The sequence below is a fragment of the Lonchura striata genome, chromosome 7, assembly GCF_046129695.1.
Source record: "Lonchura striata isolate bLonStr1 chromosome 7, bLonStr1.mat, whole genome shotgun sequence".
Taxonomy (NCBI): Eukaryota; Metazoa; Chordata; class Aves; order Passeriformes; family Estrildidae; genus Lonchura; species Lonchura striata.
Window position 1 is genome coordinate 29,932,928 of NC_134609.1, and position 20,086 is coordinate 29,953,013.

The 20,086-nt window shown below is 43.0% G+C and overlaps 1 protein-coding gene across 1 annotated transcript in view; it reads right to left on the reverse strand.

Moving 5' to 3' along the window:
- The window catches only part of ADAM12 (ADAM metallopeptidase domain 12), a 179,508-nt gene that overhangs the window by 145,267 nt on the left and 14,155 nt on the right, over window positions 1-20,086 (reverse strand). The window contains exon 2 of the mRNA XM_021526349.3: window positions 15,772-15,905. Coding sequence (XP_021382024.2) covers window positions 15,772-15,905 — 134 coding nt within the window. The remainder of the gene's footprint in view (window positions 1-15,771; window positions 15,906-20,086) is intronic.

Below are 20,086 nucleotides of genomic sequence, written 5' to 3' on the forward strand. Positions count from 1 at the left end.
AAGGAGTCCAGCCTTAATCCAGCACTTCCAAGGCCACCACTGACCCATGTCCCCAAGTGCCACATCCACTTAAATTTCAATCCCTCCTGGGATGGCGACTCCACCACTTCCCAAGGAATGAAAAAGTCTCACCCCACTGTTGTTCCTGAGCCATTTAACACTGTTTTTTGTTTTGCCAAACAGCAACAATCCAACTTTTCACCAAGATATGCACCTAAACTACTGAATTACCACTCTACAAAAAAAAAAAAAAAGCCTTAATGCTGCACTTCTTACATATTTAAATAACATGCAACTACACGAGTGTATCAAACTTTGCTGTTATAAATAACATATTGTTGACATTTTTTACTGCCAAGCTATATATTTTAGCAGAATAAAAAGAGAAAGGCTCCTGGAAAGGTTCAGCAGTGTCCCAGACAGGGGTGCCATGGCTGTATCCCAAAATGTCAGCAGACATGGTGTGCTCAGAGCAGGGCTCTGAAGCAAGGAGCCAGGCAGAGCCTTCTGAAGGTCTAAAAGTATATCCAGCATTTCTGGAAATCCTTCTCAACATATAAATAGAGCAGGGCTCTGCAGGGGATCCCCCATGGTGCAGATTTCCTGAGGTGATGAGGCAAGGAGCATTTTAGGGCCATGTCCCAGCCTAAATGAGAAGTCTGGATCACCAGAAGACTGAAGAATTTCAGAGAGGGGCTTGGACAACTCCTCAACGGGCACATGAAAATAACATTTGAAGATTGACTAAATTGGTTCCACTTAGGGAAAGAATTAGGAAGAGCAGAGATGCCCAGTGTGCACTCACCCCAAGGGATTGCTGAGCTGAGAGATGCTGCATTATTCCCCTCAGACAACTCTTGTTTTTGCATCGAGCATGTTTTCAGGTAAACATCCTTTTCATTATGCATTTGATAAAGGAGTTAGAGCAGCTGCACTCCCCCAAACGACTCCATCAAATTGCAGTTTGCAAATCAAAATTCACAGATAAGAACACCTTGAACACACAAACTTTGCCTGAGGCTAAATACGAGTTATTTCCTCTCCCTGCAGCAAGGCTGTGACGGTGACATTGCATCAATAAACGAGCTCCCTAAAATTGAAGGAGCAAATTTGTGCATTCCAAGGAATGCAGAGGAGTGATTTGGTGGGATAGGCAACAACAGCAATAAATTGCTGCGACTTTATTTTATGCTGAATAAATTTCTCTCTAGCTCAGGTAGCCAGCACACTAAAAAGAGAACATGAAAACAACTTCACTGTGGTTCATGAGCTACTTCAGAAACCCACATTACTCTGGCAAGGAAATATTTGTATATCGTATAAAAATATATAATAATTTGGTTTTATGTATTTTATGTATTTATTATGTTTATTATATGTTTATATTTATTATTATTATTTTATGCTGAATAAATCTCTCACTAGCTCAGGTGTCAGCCAGCACAGTAAAAGGACAGAACATTAAAATAACTTCACTGTGGTTCATTAGGAACTTCTAATGCTCTCATTGCTCTGGCAAGGAAACATTTGTGCATAATATAAAAATATAGAATATTTTGGGTTTATGTATTTATTATAATATTTATTATATTTATTTATTATTATTTTATGCTGAATGAATCTCACTAGCTCAGGTGCCAGCCAGCACACTAAAAGGACAGAGCATGAAAATAACTTCACTGTGGTTCATGAGCAACTTCTGAGACCCTCATTGCTCTGGCCAGGAAATATTTGTATATCGTATAAAAATATAGAATTGTTTGGTTTTATTTATTTATTATATTTATTATGTTTATCATATCTATTTATCATTATTTTATGCTGAATAAATCTCTCACTAGCTCAGGTGCCAGCCAGCACACTAAAAGAACACAGCATGAAAACAACTTCACTGTGGTTCATGAGCAGCTTCTGAAACCCTCATTGCTCTGGCCAGGAAATATTTGCATATAATAAAAAAAATATAGAATGCAAAACCATAAAAACTACACTATGGATGCTGGAATAAACCAAGCACATCTTGGTATTACCAAGTAATTCAGCTTGAGTGTGATGGCCAGTGTCAGAATTCCAACTGAGCTTAAGGAATAGACCTTGGTAAGACACAGCTTTGTGTTACCAGGGTTGTATTGATTTTTCTTGCACTGAGAAAAATGAAGATTTTCCTGGAAAAACAAGCCAACGTTGCCTTTGAAACCTTCAAACAGAGACTGGACTCTTTGTCTAAATTGTTTAGTAAATAAGGCTGTGAAGAATTTGAAAATGCCTTTTTTTTTTTCTTTTTGCACAGAAATATCAAAGTCTCCCTTTGTTATCTGCCTCAAAGTAATTGAATTATTGGAAATATTGTACACAATAATGGGGAGCTCCAGAAGACACTGATTTCATCCACGTCAGCCAAAATATCTGCAGCAGCTGATCCTCCTGCAATTTGAAGCTGTGCAGCGATGGCACAGATAATATCCACACTTGGAATAGCCTTTATTTCTTTTACATTATGCTTTCTTTTTTCCCCCTCAATGCCTTATCCTAAAATTAGACCAACTCCATCTCCATATATGAAGTTTATGGCTTTGCTGAGGCCATCACAAGGACACACTGATAAAGCCTCTGCTCCTAAATGAAATTCCTCCCTAATAACGTGTCCTAGAAAAGCAGAGCACTGATAAGAGTTCCACTCCTTGCTGTGCATCCTCCCTCTCCACTGCTTGATTTTCTGATTTGATTTCCATGCCAGATCTTGCTGTAGCCTTATTCAGCTGCTTTTTCCTCACAGAGTTTTGCAAAAAACAAATTCAAAGCCTGGTTTGAGAGCTGAATGCTGAGATAAGGTTGGAAACAGAGGAGCTGTGTAAGTAAAGATAGAGATCTTAATATATAGAGATATATATGCACATAAATTGATATATATAGATATATATGTACATATATTGATATATGTAGATATATATATAGATATATCTACTCCATTAATACAAATACAGGAAAATTCAGCACTGTGGTGCTCCCTACAAAAGAAATTACTCAAATCCAGCTCTTGTTGTCTCCATCTCACACAGATTTAGAGAAACTGCTAAACACTCATTCAGTGAAGGCTCTGAAATTAGAGCTGATTTCCATTCTACACATCAAGATTTCTTCTTAAATTAGTTAATAGATGTATGAAAGTGGGGTAATATTGATAAATGCAATTTTAAAAGAATTGGTGCTTGGTGATTAAATTGCATGGTTGAAAGAAGTAAAAATGTACATATAAATGAGAGATACATAATAAACCAAAATATTCATAATCAAAATATTTCTTAAACTCAAGTGTTTTCATGTCCCTGTAGATTTCCATCAAAGAAAGGTGATTGTCTAAACTTGGACTGAGTTATAGGCTCATCATACCCTATAAAAATTTCAGTTAATGCTCTTCACAATATTTACAAGATGTTTTCAAATTGCCTCCAAGTTTGCAATAGCGACACTCCTCGTGCTCAGCACTGCAACCACTCCTCCTCCTTCATTCCTTAAGACTTAAAATCTTCAAAATATCTAGTCCCTCATTCAAACAACACGTATGGGGTTTTTCCACACGTGCAAGGCATCCCTCTTACCCCAGAACAGCAAATTCCTGGCTCCTAAAGGCTGCACAGCCAAAGAAAGAACACAAATACCACTTTTGGTCTGAAAATTGGGGGCATCGATTTGATCACAAAAATCAAATTGATGCCCCATTGCCTGGGTTATACTTACTCCCATTTTATAGATGGGAAGAGGCAGGACAATAAAGGGGAGATTTTTGACTGCACAAAGCAAATAATTCAGGTTCCCATCTTTAAAATCCCAAGGGTTCCCATCCATTTCCTAAATCTGCCCCTGTGCTAAGCAGTGTTCCCAGGCTCCTGACCCTGGAGCTGCATTTTCCTTTCTTTTCTCTCTCCTCTGGGATTCCTGGGAAAGATCCTGCTCTGGAGGGTTCCCACAGATCACATTTTAAACCAATCCAGCCCTTTTTTCCCTTTATAATGAAAACCCCATAGCAGTTGGCAATTCCACGCTGAGCTTGTAAGGAAAAAGGGAGTCAAATATTGAGAAATATCTTTTTGCTTCAATTGGAGCCTTTTACAAGCAAAAATTAAGTAATAAATAGAAACTCAATAAAGCATGAAATGTAGTACTTAATGTTTAACTGTAGGCATTGAAATTGATTTTAGTTTCCCTCTGCAGGGTGTGCTTTGGGGTTTTGGTTGGGGTTTTTACAGATGCCACTCACTCATTCACAGGGATTTACACACCTCAATAGCTCCTCCATGAAAAACATGGCATCTCTTGGCAATAAAAGGTTAAAATTCACTTTGCCCTCTGACTATAACAGAAATACCTTTGCAAGCTAATGATTGTAACAGGCTGCTCTGCTCCTGAATAAACATTCTAGGGATTTCCTGAGATGTTGTTTTGTTTTGTCTTTTTTTTTTTTTTTTCCCCATCTTTTTAATTGAGGGAAAAGAATTTGGAGGGCACAGCCAGCTTGGATGGTCTTTCAGTCAGAAATGTGTGTATGTTGTCTTTCTATACACTTCTCAAACTAAAAAAATTACATTTACACAGCTTCTGGATATTCATTTTATAGGAAAAAAAAAAAAATCTTTAAAGCTTCTCCAGCTCATCTCCTTCTGCCAGCTTTCCTGGCCAACTCTTTCTTAGTAATGCCAGTAAATGCCAAAAAAAGTCTGGTTTCAACAACGTTTCTGTCTGTTGAAACCAAGAGAGAGGCAGTTTCTGTTGGATACACTGAATTTAGGGATCCCACTCTTTCTCCTGGAGGGAGTGGGCAATGCTAACACAGGAATAGGCTTGGAGTTGCTTTGAGGACAAAATTCCTCTTGTTGACTTTTCCTGCAGCAGATCCATGTCCAGAACTTCCTTTGCAAGGCAGGTTCAGCCCTGCCAGGGCCAGGGCCCTTTTTTGGGGCAGGGAGGCTCTTGGCTGTCCCAATTCTCCCATCTCAGAGCTTTTGTCTCCTTGCCCCTGGCCAGCAGCGTTCCTGTCCCAGGACAGGCTGTACCTCCCAGGGAAACAGCAGAGAGGCAATGGGTGAAGCTAAAATAAATAAAGGAGGACACCAGGGTGGGATTGCATCCAGGATTGCAGCCTGGAGGAGCTTGCCATGCCCAGCACTCCCAGGGATGAAGCATGCCAGAAAGTTACACCCAGCAAAAAAATCAACAAAACTTGGGCATCTTGGAGAAGATCTGACCCTGCTGTCCCCAGGCAGCAGCTCTGGCTAAACATCTTTGCTCCTGTGCTCACTAGGGTGGTCTCAGCTAGTAAAATTCTCCTAAATATTATAATTATTTATAGGTTTCATTTTAACTCGGAATGTAAAATGCTGCCACCTCAGAAGGAGGCAGAACTGTGGATGCTCTGCTCCTAAAAGAGTTCAAGGTCAGGTTGGAGCAGCCTGGGACTGTGGAAGGTGTCCATGCCATGGCAGGGGGTGGCCTGAGATGAGCTTTAAGATCCCTTCCAACCCAAATCAATCTGGGATTCCAGGAATCACTCCAGACAACGATGACTGGCCGGGAAGGGCTTGGCAGGTTCATCCCAAAAAAACCATTTTTATTCAGGGAGTGCTCCTCAAAGGATGTGGTCAGTGGAGAGAGAAGGAACAAAAGAGGAGATGAACCCTGCCAAGGAACCACCCTGGTGGAGGAGAGGGCCAGGAGAGGAAGGGGGAACAAGGTCACGCAGGAGAAGCCAAATAAAGTTGATCCCAAGGCAGGAGGATGAGGGCAGGACTGAGGAGCTCCTCATTTCCTGAGCCTGACTGCAGCCCCAGAGCAAACAGCACATTCACATCTCAGACCTGGCCACAGCATCGGGGACAGGGACAGAGCTGGGCATCTAAACGGAGCTGGACACACCTGGTGACACAGGGACAGAGCCACCACCAGCTGCTGTGCCAGTGAGAGCACACACACCTCAGAGCAGGCAGTGCCACCAGCAAGTGATGGGGACACAGAAACAGCCCATAGCAGGGTCACCAGCAGTTATGGGGACACAGAAACAGCCTCACAGCAGTGTCACCAGCACAGTGATGGGGACACAGAAACAGGTCCATGTCATTGTCACCAGCACAGTGATGGGGACACAAACAGCCCCATAGCACAGGGATGGGGACACTGGGCAGAAATAGCCCTACAGCAGTGCCACCAGCACAGGATGGGGACACAGAAACAGCCCCATAGAAGTGCCACCAGCACAGTGATGGGGACACAGAAACAGCCCCATGCCACTGTCACCAGCAGTTATGGGGACACAGAAACAGCCCCATAGCAGTGCCACCAGCACAGGATGGGGACACAAGAAACAGCCCCATAGAAGTGCCACCAGCACAGTGATGGGGACACAGAAACATCCCCATGTCATTGTCACCAGCAGTTATGGGGACACAGAAACAGCCCCATGTCACTGTCACCAGCACAGTTATGGGGACACAGAAACAGCCCCATAGCAGTGCCACCAGCACAGGATGGGGACACAGAAACAGCCCCATAGAAGTGCCACCAGCAGTTATGGGGACACAGAAATATCCCCATGTCATCGTCACCAGCACAGCTATGGGGACACTGGGCATACATACCCCCAGCACATCAGCACCAGCAGAGTTATGGTGGCATTGGGCAGAAGCAGCCCCAGCACATCCTTGATCAAGTCCAGGAACTCCCTGCAGCTCTGGCAGCAGCCCCAGCACACACACAATATCCCAGGGAAATGCATCTCACAAGGATCTCACCCCCAGCCTCTCCCAGCTCCATCACCCCAGCCCCTCTGCCAGGCTGGAAATTGCAATATTCAGCTCCAAAAGCTCCATTTTCCTTTAGAACTGTGTCCTTGAGGAAAGGCACCACACAAGTGGGACACACCATTTCCACGAGATGAAAATTGAACACAAACTTTCTGCTGCGATATCAAAATGATACAGATAATTTTTTACCTCATCTACACAAGCTTTTTGAAAGCAGCTGGCAGAGTTTTTTGGCAGTCATTTTATTTCTAGAAAAATACCAACACTTCGAATGGCTTTTATTGTCAAGATATTCCTGCTGCATTTTAAAAAGCCTTATTATCAATCCTAATTATTTTTTTATCAGGCTTTAAACTGCATATAACCTCTTTGACTCCTCATTACAATTCTGGAAAATGAGAAATATTCCTATAGAAGAGGCAAATCAACTGGGGCTTGAGCAAATCATAGTGAAATAGAATTATAATTCAACAACAAAGGCACCGGGCTTGTTAGCTGTAGGACTCAGTGGATTGACCAGCTCAATTTACTTGTTCACTCCTAAAATATACACTGAGAACAACTCAATTTACTGTGGCTTTCTGAAAGAAGGGTCTTCATCACAAAATATGTCAGCAGCTCATGGTTTCCCCTGCTCAGAGGAGTTCAGTTCTTGGAAAAGCCCCAAGTTTTGTTGCTGTTCCAAGTCCACCAAGGGCTCCTTGCAGGAGCTGCACATTGCAGGTACCAGGGGTGCTTGGTGGGAGAGAGTCTGCTCTAGTCTGGGCTTCACTCTGACCCAAGGCACTCACAACAGGAATTAAGAACAAGGGAGATTCTACTCCTGCCTGTAAAAAAAAGAAATTTTTAAAAAATAGAAAAAAAAAAAGATCACATGCTCAGAGCTGGAAAGCAAAGCATTCCTTTAATCCAACACTGAAATTCATACCTTACACTCGCAAGATCTGTTGCAAGAGATGTGAAATGGCCAAGTATAAGCTAAATTAATTCAATATGAAAATGCCTCAGTACCTCAGTACAAGCACTTTACAAACCCAGCATAAGGCAGGAACTTAGGTTTGGATTTTAATCCTACATGAAAGGGTGTCTAACGTGAACTGCATCATTAAAACAAAAATATTTCCCCCCCATTTTATTGCAGAAAGCGTGATCTGTTTATTTATGGGGTTGGTTTTTGTTTTTTGGTTGGTTTTTTTTTTCTGAAATGCCAGCCTGAAAACTCGAGTTAAAGTGGATTATTTCAGCCCCATCAGCTTTTGAAGGATTGCTGGAGCTGGGATCTGAGACGCTACCTCATAGCTGGTGGGTCCCAACCCAACCCTCTGCAGAGCCCCTGGCCACGAGGGCTGGTACTGGAGGCAGAGCTCCCCACCATGATATCACTGGTGATCTCCCGTGGCCAAGTATGACAGAATTCCTCCAGCAGCCCAGCGTGGTCCAAGCTGATGAGGGGGAATTTCACCCTAAGGAAAGCTGCAAACCCCCACGGAGAGCACGAGGTGTCTGCTAGGCTGTTCCTACAAAGCTCTCCATTTTCTGCTCCTTAAAACACCCAATTTCCCCTTCATCCAATTTCAGAAAATTTCATTTTCTGCTCCTTCAAACGTCCAGCACTTCCAGCAATACCTGAGCATGAATGCTCACACAGAGCTTTTAACACGCTGTATCACTTAGGCTAAAAATGCAGTGGACTCTTTTTTTGGGATGAATCCCAGTTGCTTAACACTTCCCAGTATGCAGGAAATGAATCCTCGTGTATCTAGCTGGAACCAGGGCACTGATTCAGTGCAGACAGAGCAAAGAATTTTCCCCACTCAATCACCAGCGCTGAGTTTTCATTGGTGATCCCAGCTGCAGGAATTTCTCAGCCCCGGAGCTGCTGTGTGAGCTCCAGCAAGTCCCTGGAACCAGGACACACCTAGCAGCACCTCTGAAAAATGACATGAATGAAATGATCAGATTTAATCACTTAAATGAGGTGGGATGGGAGGAAGGGAACACGTTTTCCTCTTCTTGGAGAGGGGTGGCTTTGAGCTGCTTTGGCTCAGTGGGACACAGAAATTCCCTGAGTGCCGGAGGAGGTGCCACGCTCCCTTCCCCAATTGTGTCCATGCAAAACTTCTGCTGCTTCCAAATCAAACAAACACACCAGAGTTATTAACTAATGGAGCATATTTGCACTAATTATTCCTCAGAGTGGCCCTACAAGGCAGGAGTATGAGTATAAGGAAAAGCAAAAGAAATATCAGATTGTTTACCAGGCTATGAAATTAATGACTTCCAGGTTATTAATTAGAGGCTCAAGGAGAGGATCTCCCAGGGAAGGTTGTGGAGGATTAGTGCTGTTCCTCTGCCTGTGCCAAGCTGCATTCCCAGCTGATGACACAGCTCGTGGAGAGAGCACAGCTCTGCCTCTTATAGTCGATGCTCATGAGTCATAAAAAATATGGAGAGCACTATAAATTCTGGTTATGCCTCTCTCTCTCAAGATATGTAAAACAACCATGTAAAAGAGCTACGAAAGCCATCCTCTCAGCCTTCAAAGCCTTGTTTAAGCAGCACTGTATGATTCCCCTTAATACAATTGTCAGGAAGTCTAAACTTTGGTAATTATTTCCAATGAAAAGGAACAGCAGGAGGCTCGGTTGAAGGGAATATAAACAATTATCACTTGCACGAAGGCTATGCCAGTCATGAAATAAACTTGAATGGGTTTGCTCTTGAAAACACTGAGATCTAAATTAATTATCGGACAGAGTGAGCCCCTCAGCTGGGAATTAAGGCCTGTGAGAGCCACACAAGGGGTGCAGCAAAGAGGGGAAGTGGGAACCAGCAGAGAGAGCTGCCCTGGGAGGGTGGGGAGGCACAGGGTGCCCAGGGCAGCTGGGGCTGTCCCTGCATCCCTGGCAGTGCCCAAGGCCAGGCTGGAGCACCTGGAATGGTAGGAGGTGTCCCTGACATGGCAGGGGGAGGAAAAAGACAAACTTTGGGTCCTTTCCAGCCCAAACCACTCCAGGATTCTGTGAGTCTGTGTGATGCTCTGGTAAGCTGCTAATAAAACTGGAACTGGTGTGGAGACCAAAACTCTGGATATGACCCTGGCTATCACTGCTTTGCCTCAGTTTGCAGCTCCCAATGTGTTCTCAAATCTCCAGCATTATTATTATTAATCTCCAGCTTTAAAAAAAAAAAATTAAAGTTATTTCCTCTTCTTGACAATGGTGTTTTGGCAAAAATATCCCAATTTTTGCAGGTGTTGAACTAGGGCCTTAGAATGAAGGCATAAAATAATGCAAAAAGGTGAAAAGCATCAGTGTAACATCCAATAGATGTGATACATCTGGAGAATCATAAAGATAACCAACAACTGTCAGAGCTGATGATACTTTTATAGCTAGCAGAGAGTTTCACGCTGAGATTCACGTAATCAGTGCCCAGAATTCAACACAAATAATCAAGATTCTGATGTTTGCTCCTGAGTACAATCCATGGCACAGTGCTTAGGAACGGGGCAGGCAGGGATGCAAAAGCTGCTTCTTCAGGAGCACAGGGAGATGCACTGCATGCTAAGCAGCAGGAAATGGTAATCCTCTGCCACTTCACATGCACAAGCTTAGAGCTGTGACAAGTGCACACTTAAAAACCAGAAGAAATATGGTCTAAATATATATTTTATAGCTGGCTTTCATCTTTATCTTCACATTTCATTGCTAGAGTTTATATTCAAAGCATAACATAACACCAAGAAAGAAAAAAAAAGAGTGTTGCTACAAGAAAAGCAACTCTGCCTTCTCATCTTTCTTTCTCCCTTTTTTTAAAAACCCTTCTTTAAGATTTCAATTTGCAGCCCTTGATTTATTCCAGCCTGGGCAAGGGAAGGAAACTGATTCACACGAGCTCAGAATCTGGCCTTGAATACTTCAGCTTGGCCAAGCAGTGTTGCTGGTCCCTGAATCCACTGCCCCCTCCCCAAAGGGGAGAAGAATTTCTGATTTATTTGGATTTAGAAGTCACTGGTGATGGAGTAAAAGCTGGAAATGTCCTTCAGGTCTTGCCATCCTCTCTGCCCACCAAGGGCATCTTTCTTTCTTTTCCTCTGCTGTCTCAAACTCCAGCACAGCCCCAATCTCCTGGAGTGTGGGAAGCCACAGAACAAGAGGTCTCACTCTGCAAGGTGGGGGAGAGGGGATTTCCCAATCTATGTCTATATATTGAGGTCAGTGACAGTATTTTAAAAGAGTCCTGCGAGGCTCACAGTGATCCAGGTGGATTAAGGGTCTAACCCAGTGACAGGTACATTGTGTACAGCTACTTTCCCACTGTTAATTGTTTTAAAGAAGTCACACAGCAAAATTTGCTCACTGATTTACCTACTCCTCAAGTTTGACATCAAAAATCAAATTCCCTGTCTGAAATTCCATCATTTGAAAGCAACCTGGGCTGGCAACTTGCAAACTCAAATCAAGTTCAAGCATTTCAGGGTTTTCCAGGTTCTCATAAGGATTTTTAGGAGCCACACTCAGCTCCAGGCTGCAGGTGCTCAAACACCTGCTCAGGTTCAGCTGCACTCCCATTTATTTTAATGAATGGCATCTGTATCCTGACTGGAGCACCCACAGGTTAATATTGCACTTGGACAGGCACAGAGATCAGGATCACAAAATATCCATATTCATCAAAATGTGCAAAATATCCCCCAGAAAGGAAAGCTGCACCTAACTTGCCCATGTGCTTTTAGAAAGTTGAGAGGATTAAATCTTTCAAAGCACTTGGTCCTGGTTCTCTTGGAGTCCTTGCAGGTGCCAGCAATGGGATGACAGATGCTACCCAGACAGGAGCAGAGAAAACCCCACACCTGAGCACTGCTGCCACACCTGAGCTCTCTGTGCTCACCTGCACAGCTGATCACAGCAAACCCTCCCAAAACGCTTCCCATGTCTCAGGAACTTCATGGATTTTACAATCTGGACCAAAGTTTGCTCCAAAGGCAGCTCCACTAAGCTGTGTCCCTCTGGGAACACGAGAGCCAGCCCAGGGCAATGCCACACCAGGATCCCCCCAGCATTCCAGCTTTTCCATGCTGCCTGCCAGGCAGCATTTCCCACTGTGCTGAGCTTTAAACCAGAATTTTAACAGAAGCATTTGAACAGAAATGGAGCCAAAAGCCCCTTAATGCCCACGTGAAACATCTCCTGGCTCCCCAAGAGCAGGGATGTGCTGCAGGCTCCGGAATAACACCACTGATATTACCTGACCCAGAGCTCCTGTGCTGCAGGGATCTGGCACACACCAAGCCCTCTGTGGCCCTAACAGGGTGTGAGGATAAAAGCTGAAGCCAAACAGATGGTCTTCAAAAAAATCTTCCCTCAAGTGTTCTGTGTACTAAAACATCACTTACCCAAACTCTCATCAAACTTGGCTTGATTTGTGAATCGCCAGCCAAGTTTGGAAGAAAAATATTCAGCTGGAAATATGTGGTGGGGGGAAAAGAGGTTTTTTTTTTTATTATTTGCTGCACTTAAATAATATAAAATGAAACTTCATTCAAACCTTAGGAATATTTAAGAAAAATAGAACCCAACCCTCGTGAGTTTAAAGCAAGCACTGAGGTGGGGGGTGGTAATCAACACAGAACGCAAAGTGCTGAGCAAATGAAAAAAGAGAAGTGGAAGGACAACTGGAGCTCTAATGTATAATGACCTATCAACACATGCTATAATGCACACAAAATTGCAGGGAAGGAGGAAATCACATCTGCAGGGAATATGGGCAGCTATTGTTTGAAGCGTGGGGTGATGTTGCACAACCCTTCAGGGCCCGATCCCGCTGCCACACGGCCCCAAATGCAGCATTTTCACCTCAGCAGCAACAGCTGGACACTCAGAATAGCAGCCCCTCATTTTAGCAGCCTGCTCAGTATTAGCAACTAAATATTATATCCAGGTAATAGAAGAAATAGGTACCAGCAAAATATTCCCACTGAAAGTGATACATTTTCTGAATTGTAAAACAAAAAAAGATGCCAGGAGAAATATTAACAACCCCAGCTAAACAAACAACATCACACAGTTGTACAAATTGAGGTATTTTCATAGCAGCTTCTTCTAAGAATCTATATTTTATTTTTAAAATGTTCATCCCTATCCCAGATGCTGATAGGCCAAGGGGAAGAGGCCCCGAGTTGCGCTCAGGTTGGATTTTAGGAAATAATTTTTCACTGGAATAATGGATAAGGATTGGATGAGGCTTCCCCAGGGCAGTGCTGGAGTCTCCATCCCCAGAAGCCTTAAAGGAATGACTGGATGTGGCACTCAGGGCTGGGGTTTAATGGATAAGGTGGTGCCCAAAGGTTGGACCCGATGACCTTGGGGGATTTTCCAGCCTAAAAGATTCCATGATTCTACAAAGAGTGCTGGCATCAGCATGGGCATCTTTTAAACAGGAAAAAAACAACAACATTTCTGAAATGATGCCACCATGAAACCCTGGCCTTGGTTTGATAGGGCTTTGACTTCAGCTGGGGAAGGTGAAGAGAAAATTGACCTGCCCAGTAAATGATCAGTTCTCTCCGGGCATGAAACACTTAATCTGCACTTAGGAAACCCCTTTAAATTCTTTAAATATAAAGAAATAGAAACCCCTTAAAATTCTTTTAATATCATTGAATTACATATCTGAATTTTAAATTGGGGTTTGCCTCCCACTAATTTAAACTTTCATAGGAAGCACCCAAATCATGAGATGTCCTTGAAAAACCACCTCCTAAGTGTATTATAGTGAAATATGGTTAGAAATACGCAATTTTTCTTTTTTCCCCTCAGTAAATGGAATTTCCTCACTGCTGCTGAGCAGTTCTGTGTGTTTGTGCCATTAGACAGTGTGAATTATCTCACATTTTTTTGCACGGTGTAGGCCCTCAACCAGAAAGTCATTAGCTTAATAATCATTGCTGACAGATTCCAAGTGAGAGATTCCAACAGATACTGCAGCGACTCCTGGGGTAAATAAAAGGACAGTTTTATCTCCAGGATGGGAGAGAAGGCTGCCCTAAATGATGAGTGTGCTTTCCCAGGGACTAATTGTTAAGCAGGAGTATTTACAGTGAAAGGATTGGGGAATGGGGCCATCATTGCCAGGCAATTATCTGTACACAAATAACTTTAATCCTTTGGCACTTTTATAGCCACTCCATTCTTTATTTTACCATATATCCTATTGCAATACCATTCCCCTCTCACAAGTACATGCTTTTTTTGACTTCATATACGATTAAAAGAAAACAGAGGAACACTTTGAAACGAGTTAAAGAACAATAGATCCCATTTAGCCATCAAATACAGCAGTATTTAACTTTCGTGCTTTTGATCAATATTTATGTGACAAGCTATTCATTACTCTTCTCCTCTACCACTGAAGCTGTTGTTCTTCCCACAGCCTGATGTGCACTTTTGTGTATTTAATTTATAAGTTTCCATGGAAAAGAAGTATTCAAAAGGAAAAAAAAAAAGTGCTGATACAGCACGTGGATCTTTCTACCAAGCCACAAATCTTTTCTAGTGCTCATCTTAAACTGAAAGTAATTCTGGGAAACAAATTAACGATATAAATCACATTATCATTACTCACGGAATGATACTGGGTTGTAACTCTCTCAGAGAGCTCCAGTGAGGAGCTAAAAGGCCTCTCTCTATATGGAGAATGCCTGTTTCTAATTAAATAATCTAAAAATAGAGTTGCACATACATCTAGGACCAAGCCATCTGTGTTATCTCTCCAAGATAAGCCATTCTACACCCACTCTGATATCCCTTTCATCACTGCACAGACTCAGAACTGGGCCTGGCCCTTCTTTCCTATTTAGGAAGGGACAGAGGAGAAGAAGGAAAAATTTTAATCTAGACAAGCTTTTTTTGAAAGTCAGAACCCTTGTTTGGAAATATCTTTTCACACCTACTTGTGTCAATCAGCAACGGGATCCAAAGCCATGTCCTGCAAGCAGTGGCAGTAGTCAAGCAGGATTTCTCCATGGAATACTTTCCCAATCCAACAAGAAAAGCTGTTTCTAATTGGCTCTCTGAGCTTTTTGCATGGTTTCTGCTTAGGTTTTTTCCTCTCTCTTTTTTTTTTTTTTTTTTTTTTTTTTTTTTTTTTTTTAACTATTTAAAAATTTTACTTTTTCCCTTCCTCATTCAGATAATTAAAAGAATGACACGAAAAGTGAGCTGGAGTCAAACTGGACCCGAGTTAAAAGGTAGGGTAGGAGATTCCCGGGATACATTTGGTGATAATAAACAACAAACTGTCCTCATACTTCAGACAGGAGACAAAACCCAGCCTTGTTTTTTAACTAATTGCAGCTTCCTATATCCTTCACAAACATCTGGGGGGAAGAAAGGAGGAAAGTTTATCAGGGCCTGCAAGAGGGGGAAACAATTCCTGAGCCAGTGGCAGATGCTGCCCTTGTTGGGAAAGGGGAAGCAGAGTGTGAAGGGAGAGTCACCCTCACTCCCAGCCCAGCACAGGGGATGGAATTTGGGGGTGTCCCATGGGATAATTAAGCACAGATAACGCCTCAGGCTGCAGCCAGCACAGCAACATTATTTTCACTGCTCTCTAAATTCCTTGCTGTCAGACTGTGTTTATTCAAACAAACCTGTTTGGTGTGCTTGCCCCTCCCTCAGTTTTCCTTTTGCTGTTGCATGACAGAATCTCAAGCAGTTAAATTGCTGTTATTTCACTTTAAACTTTCATTTCTGCCATCAGAAAGAGGAATGCATCTCTGCAGGAAAAAGGTATTCATTTCAACCAAAGACCTTATCCATTTCTTAAATTAAATAAGCAGCAATTTCAGACATGTGGCAGCAACTATATAAAAACACTCTCATCCCCTATTGGATGAAAGTGCATTAAATCCTCCCTACAGCCTTTAAATTGTTACACACCTCAGAATAAACAAATAGGCAAAATGAAGACTAACCTTTGAATAAATGCCATTCACTGGTCTCCACTGCTCTCCATTCAAAAGGAAGGGAATTGTTATCTCATAATCTTTGGGCTGGTCCTTTGACACCTGCAGCCTTGGGGACTCCACTTGGCTGTCCACATTCTCACCTAGGGACAGGGAGAAGCACTTCAGGTTAGCTGGGAACAGCCTCTGACAAGGTGAACCTTGCTATTGGAGGGACCTGGCAGCATATGCAAAAGGAAATCAATCATTCAGGAAAAGGGTCAAACAGGAAACTCGTCATGAAATGGCAAAACCTACAGGAATTTCAGAGAGAAACCAGAGGGGCTCAGGGGAAGAGCTGGAGGGGGATTAGATGGTGGCAGCAGAAGACAAAGGCTGCACATTAGGAGTAGAGATATCAGGATGCAAGGATATCATCGTGGAGGATGCACAGTCTCATTAGTAGGGAAAAAAAAGGTCTGGAAGAGAAAGAGAATATAAATTCATTGAAATAACACTCTACTCCTACACAGGCAGATGACTTCCATTCATACCACCAGGTCAAAAAGCTGTATGCATGCAGCATTTATCAAGTGTTTTTCCTCTCCCTAAACACATTAATGACATTGTGCCTGTCCAGGCAGAGCCCTAAAATCAATATCACAGGACAAGAGCTGGGAAAATAGTAGAATAAATCAAAGAGAAGACAGGGATGGCTTCCAGGTGCCACAGGATAGTTAAAACTCTGGTGGGGCTTGCCACACTCTGTGCTCACCTAATGCTCTCATGAAGGATGAAGAGTCATATTCTGAGCAGAATTACCCCCATTTAATCACTGTTAGGATTAGCTTAAAAACATCTGTGCTGTCATTATGGCTAAGCCGATGTGAGCAGAAATAAAATCTGGTATTTTTCAACGTGCTTGTAAAAATACAACACTTTACCTAAAACACGCCAAAAAACAAAGCAAAACAAAATGTGTGCAACCAAATAAACAAGAAAACCAAATAAAACAAAAATGCCAAATCAAAAAAAAAAAAAAAAAAAAAAACAAAAAACTTCACTAGATTAAAAGATAAAATATATTGGAGAGAGGGAAGTTGTTATATAGAGTTCTTACACCCCTTTAATGCAGCCCAAGTGACCGAGGGCTGGCAGGACACAGTGTCAGCCCTTAGAAGAGATGCTCCAAAACTGGCCCAAGATTTGGTTCTCCCCTGGGGAGGCACACGAGGAACCATCTCCTCAGCCTGGGAGGGTCTAGACAGAGCTCCAAGCCTTTATTCTCATTATCAGGCAGGAAGCTCTCTACTCAGAACTGGAATTTATGAAGCATATCTCAGCAAAATGAGAAAAGTTTGGCTCCAGCCCTGCTCTCCTTTCTCCTTGGCCCACTTGAGCAATCTCAACCACACAAATTAAATGACTCAGGCCCTTCTATCAATTTGTAGGATGCAAATTCTGAAGGTGTCGTGAGATCCAAATCTTCAGAGCCCCTTGGAGGATCCTTGTCCTCCCGTGGGTGCATTTTCTGCACAGCTTCCATGAAGTCTGGCACCTGCCAGGGTGACCTCAGGAAACATCAAAGTCTCTCTGACACTCCTCCATGTGCCTTTCCTGACACTCTGCAAAGCATGAACTTCCCCAAAACAGCAGAAATAAGGGAGGGGATGAGCATTTGGGCACAGATGTGTTATTCCCTAAACAGCCAGCCTGGTCTGGGAGTGCAACAGCCACAAAAACACAATGGGAGGAGGGAGGGAAATCCACAGCAAGCGTGGTTCAGTTCTGCCACTCCTCTTCCATCCCAATGAAGTGATGCTCGTGGTGCACAACAAAGCAAGGCTACAATGAGCAAATTTCATCTTCCACACGTGCTTATTTATCTGCTGAAAAGGCTCATTGTGCAGAAGTGTTGATAGCCTGGAGACAGACATCAAGACAGGTTTATAGGCAGCAGTTATATCTTTATTGGAAAAGATAATTTATTTGGGGGGAAACAAAGCAGACAAGCTCCAGGGTTTGCAAATCTTCTGAAGCCACAGCATTTATAAAACACGAGATCAATTTCTGTCTAGTTGCTTTCCCTGAGCCAGATACTTGGCTGCTTATCTGAATGTTTTTATTTAAATTATTGGGTGTGATAAAAATCACAGCTTCCTGTGGAAGGCAGAGGAAGCACTGCAGCCCAATTTTGGGCCTCATTCTGGAGAGAATTTGGGCACATGCATTGTGCACTTGCTTAACTCCCAACTCAATGTGATAAAAGCACAGTACGGTGCCTTTTGTATATCAAATAATGTTTTTTTTTCATGAAATTCATTATATTTATGGACTGGGTATATTTCTGAAAGACTGCAAAACAAAGAAACCTGAATAATAGCTGATAAATAAACTCTAACCCAGTCTTTAAATTAAAAATAAAATTTTAAAAAAAGGGATGGGGAAGATAAATAGTTAAATCCTTTAAATAGGTTTCTGCAGCCTGATTGCAAAGCTTTGAAGAACACAGGGCAAAAAATAAGGGATCATAGCCAGGGAAGAGCAACCCACACTTATCTTGAGTAGGAGAGATCTGAAAGGCCACTGAGCAATGGCACACGGACATGGGGAGAGGAATATTCTACATCAGGAAAAAAAAAAAAAACAAACCAAAAATGTAAGGAGAGAGTCAGACCAAAAAAATAAAGCAGGAATACTGCAGAAAACTTGGGGAAAAATGGGATAAAAGCAGGTGGTACAAAGGTGGGATAGCTCCTGGTAGCCTGGAGAGCCTTTGGCCCTCACTGAGCTGGAGCCACCAAGGAATGGATCCTGGACAGGGACACTTCCCCAGTCCTTGCCCAGAACCTGAACAAAACCCATCCCCAGCTGCCTTCTGCTGGTTCTGGGAGCCCATCCCTGAGCACAAAGCCCACCCTCCCAAGGAGCACCCTGGGGGAACTGGGAGAGGAGCCCTGGGATGGGCCCCACACCTGCACCAAGGAAGGGTTTCCATCCCCCAGAACATCCCCAGCTCCCAGGGCTGCAGCTCACAGAGCTGCTGCTCTTTCCTCCCTGCCACTCTGCATCTCCCTTCCCCGTTTGCAGGAGGATTTCTTTGAAGCTGAACCATTAGGGTTGTTTGTGTTCCATTAATAATGAGGCCTCTTCTCTACAGGGACTCCTGGTATTACAGCAGGATAAATAGTGTAATAATTGAAATCAGAGAATTGAAATTTCTGTACTGTGTCATGAGAGGAGAAGAAAATCAGGCCATCTGCAATACCAGAAAGTTAGATTAGACCCAGGTTTCCTATCTTTTGTGTCACATGCACCTACTTACTCACCTACTTATTTTCCATTTCAGTGAAATTCTGTCCAGCTCTTCCTGACGCAAGCTCGTCTCCCACTTTTTCACATGAAAAACCTCCCAGTTGTGTCTGTTTTCTATTTTCAGCCTGCACTGAAGGTAATGCTTTTGATCCACAAGCAGCCCACAAGCTGATGCAGCGCCCTTTATTCTCTTTTCCCCCCCCAGTAATATAAAAGCTACTTTGTACAAATAGTGAGATGAGTAGATGTTACCTGTCAGTGACTTTTGTGTGGCTTAAATATTTTTCATCTGCCATGTACTTCTACAACTTTTCTGCTTCGCACAGTATCATACAAGGGCTTGTTGGCAAAAAAGTTAAGAATGGTTTTCATCTTTTTGCCTTTTATTTCAGTTCCTCCAAGCTCTGTGCAAAATAAACTCCGAGCACGTGGTGTGACATCTTTGCTTAGTGGCCACTGCCTCCTGGAAAAACCCAGACACTCTCCAGATCTGCATTTACTTAAAATTAATAAGCTTTTAGTGAGGCAGGGCGATTTATTTGTCCTCATGACAAACAAAGAGGTGAACGCACCCAATGCTGAGTAGCTCTGGATAAAATGGGATTAAGCGCAAGGAAAATAGGATATATCCCACGAAATGCACACCCCACCCCTGCTGCCAGTGCCCCAGAGCAGGACAGGAGTCAGACCTGGGCTGGTTTATAAACAACATCCATCTCTAGCACACAGACTGACACAGGAGTAAAAGCTCAGCTGTGATGCTGAGAGTCCTTCCCCGGGGATGGGCCCGTTCTGGTCCCCCACAGAAACAGGGGTGCCCAGAATAAAATGGGTCAGAGGATCCCAGCATGGTTTGGGTGGGGAGGGAATGTCAAATCATCCCATTCCACCCCTTCCACTGTGTCGGAATCTGAGGTATTGATGATTCTGAGATTGTAAAAGTCTTTGTCTGTCAGCCCCACAGCCAAAGCAGAAGCCATCATTGGTCTGTGCTGGTTTCCAGGTTGTTTATTCTGTTTATCTCTCACAT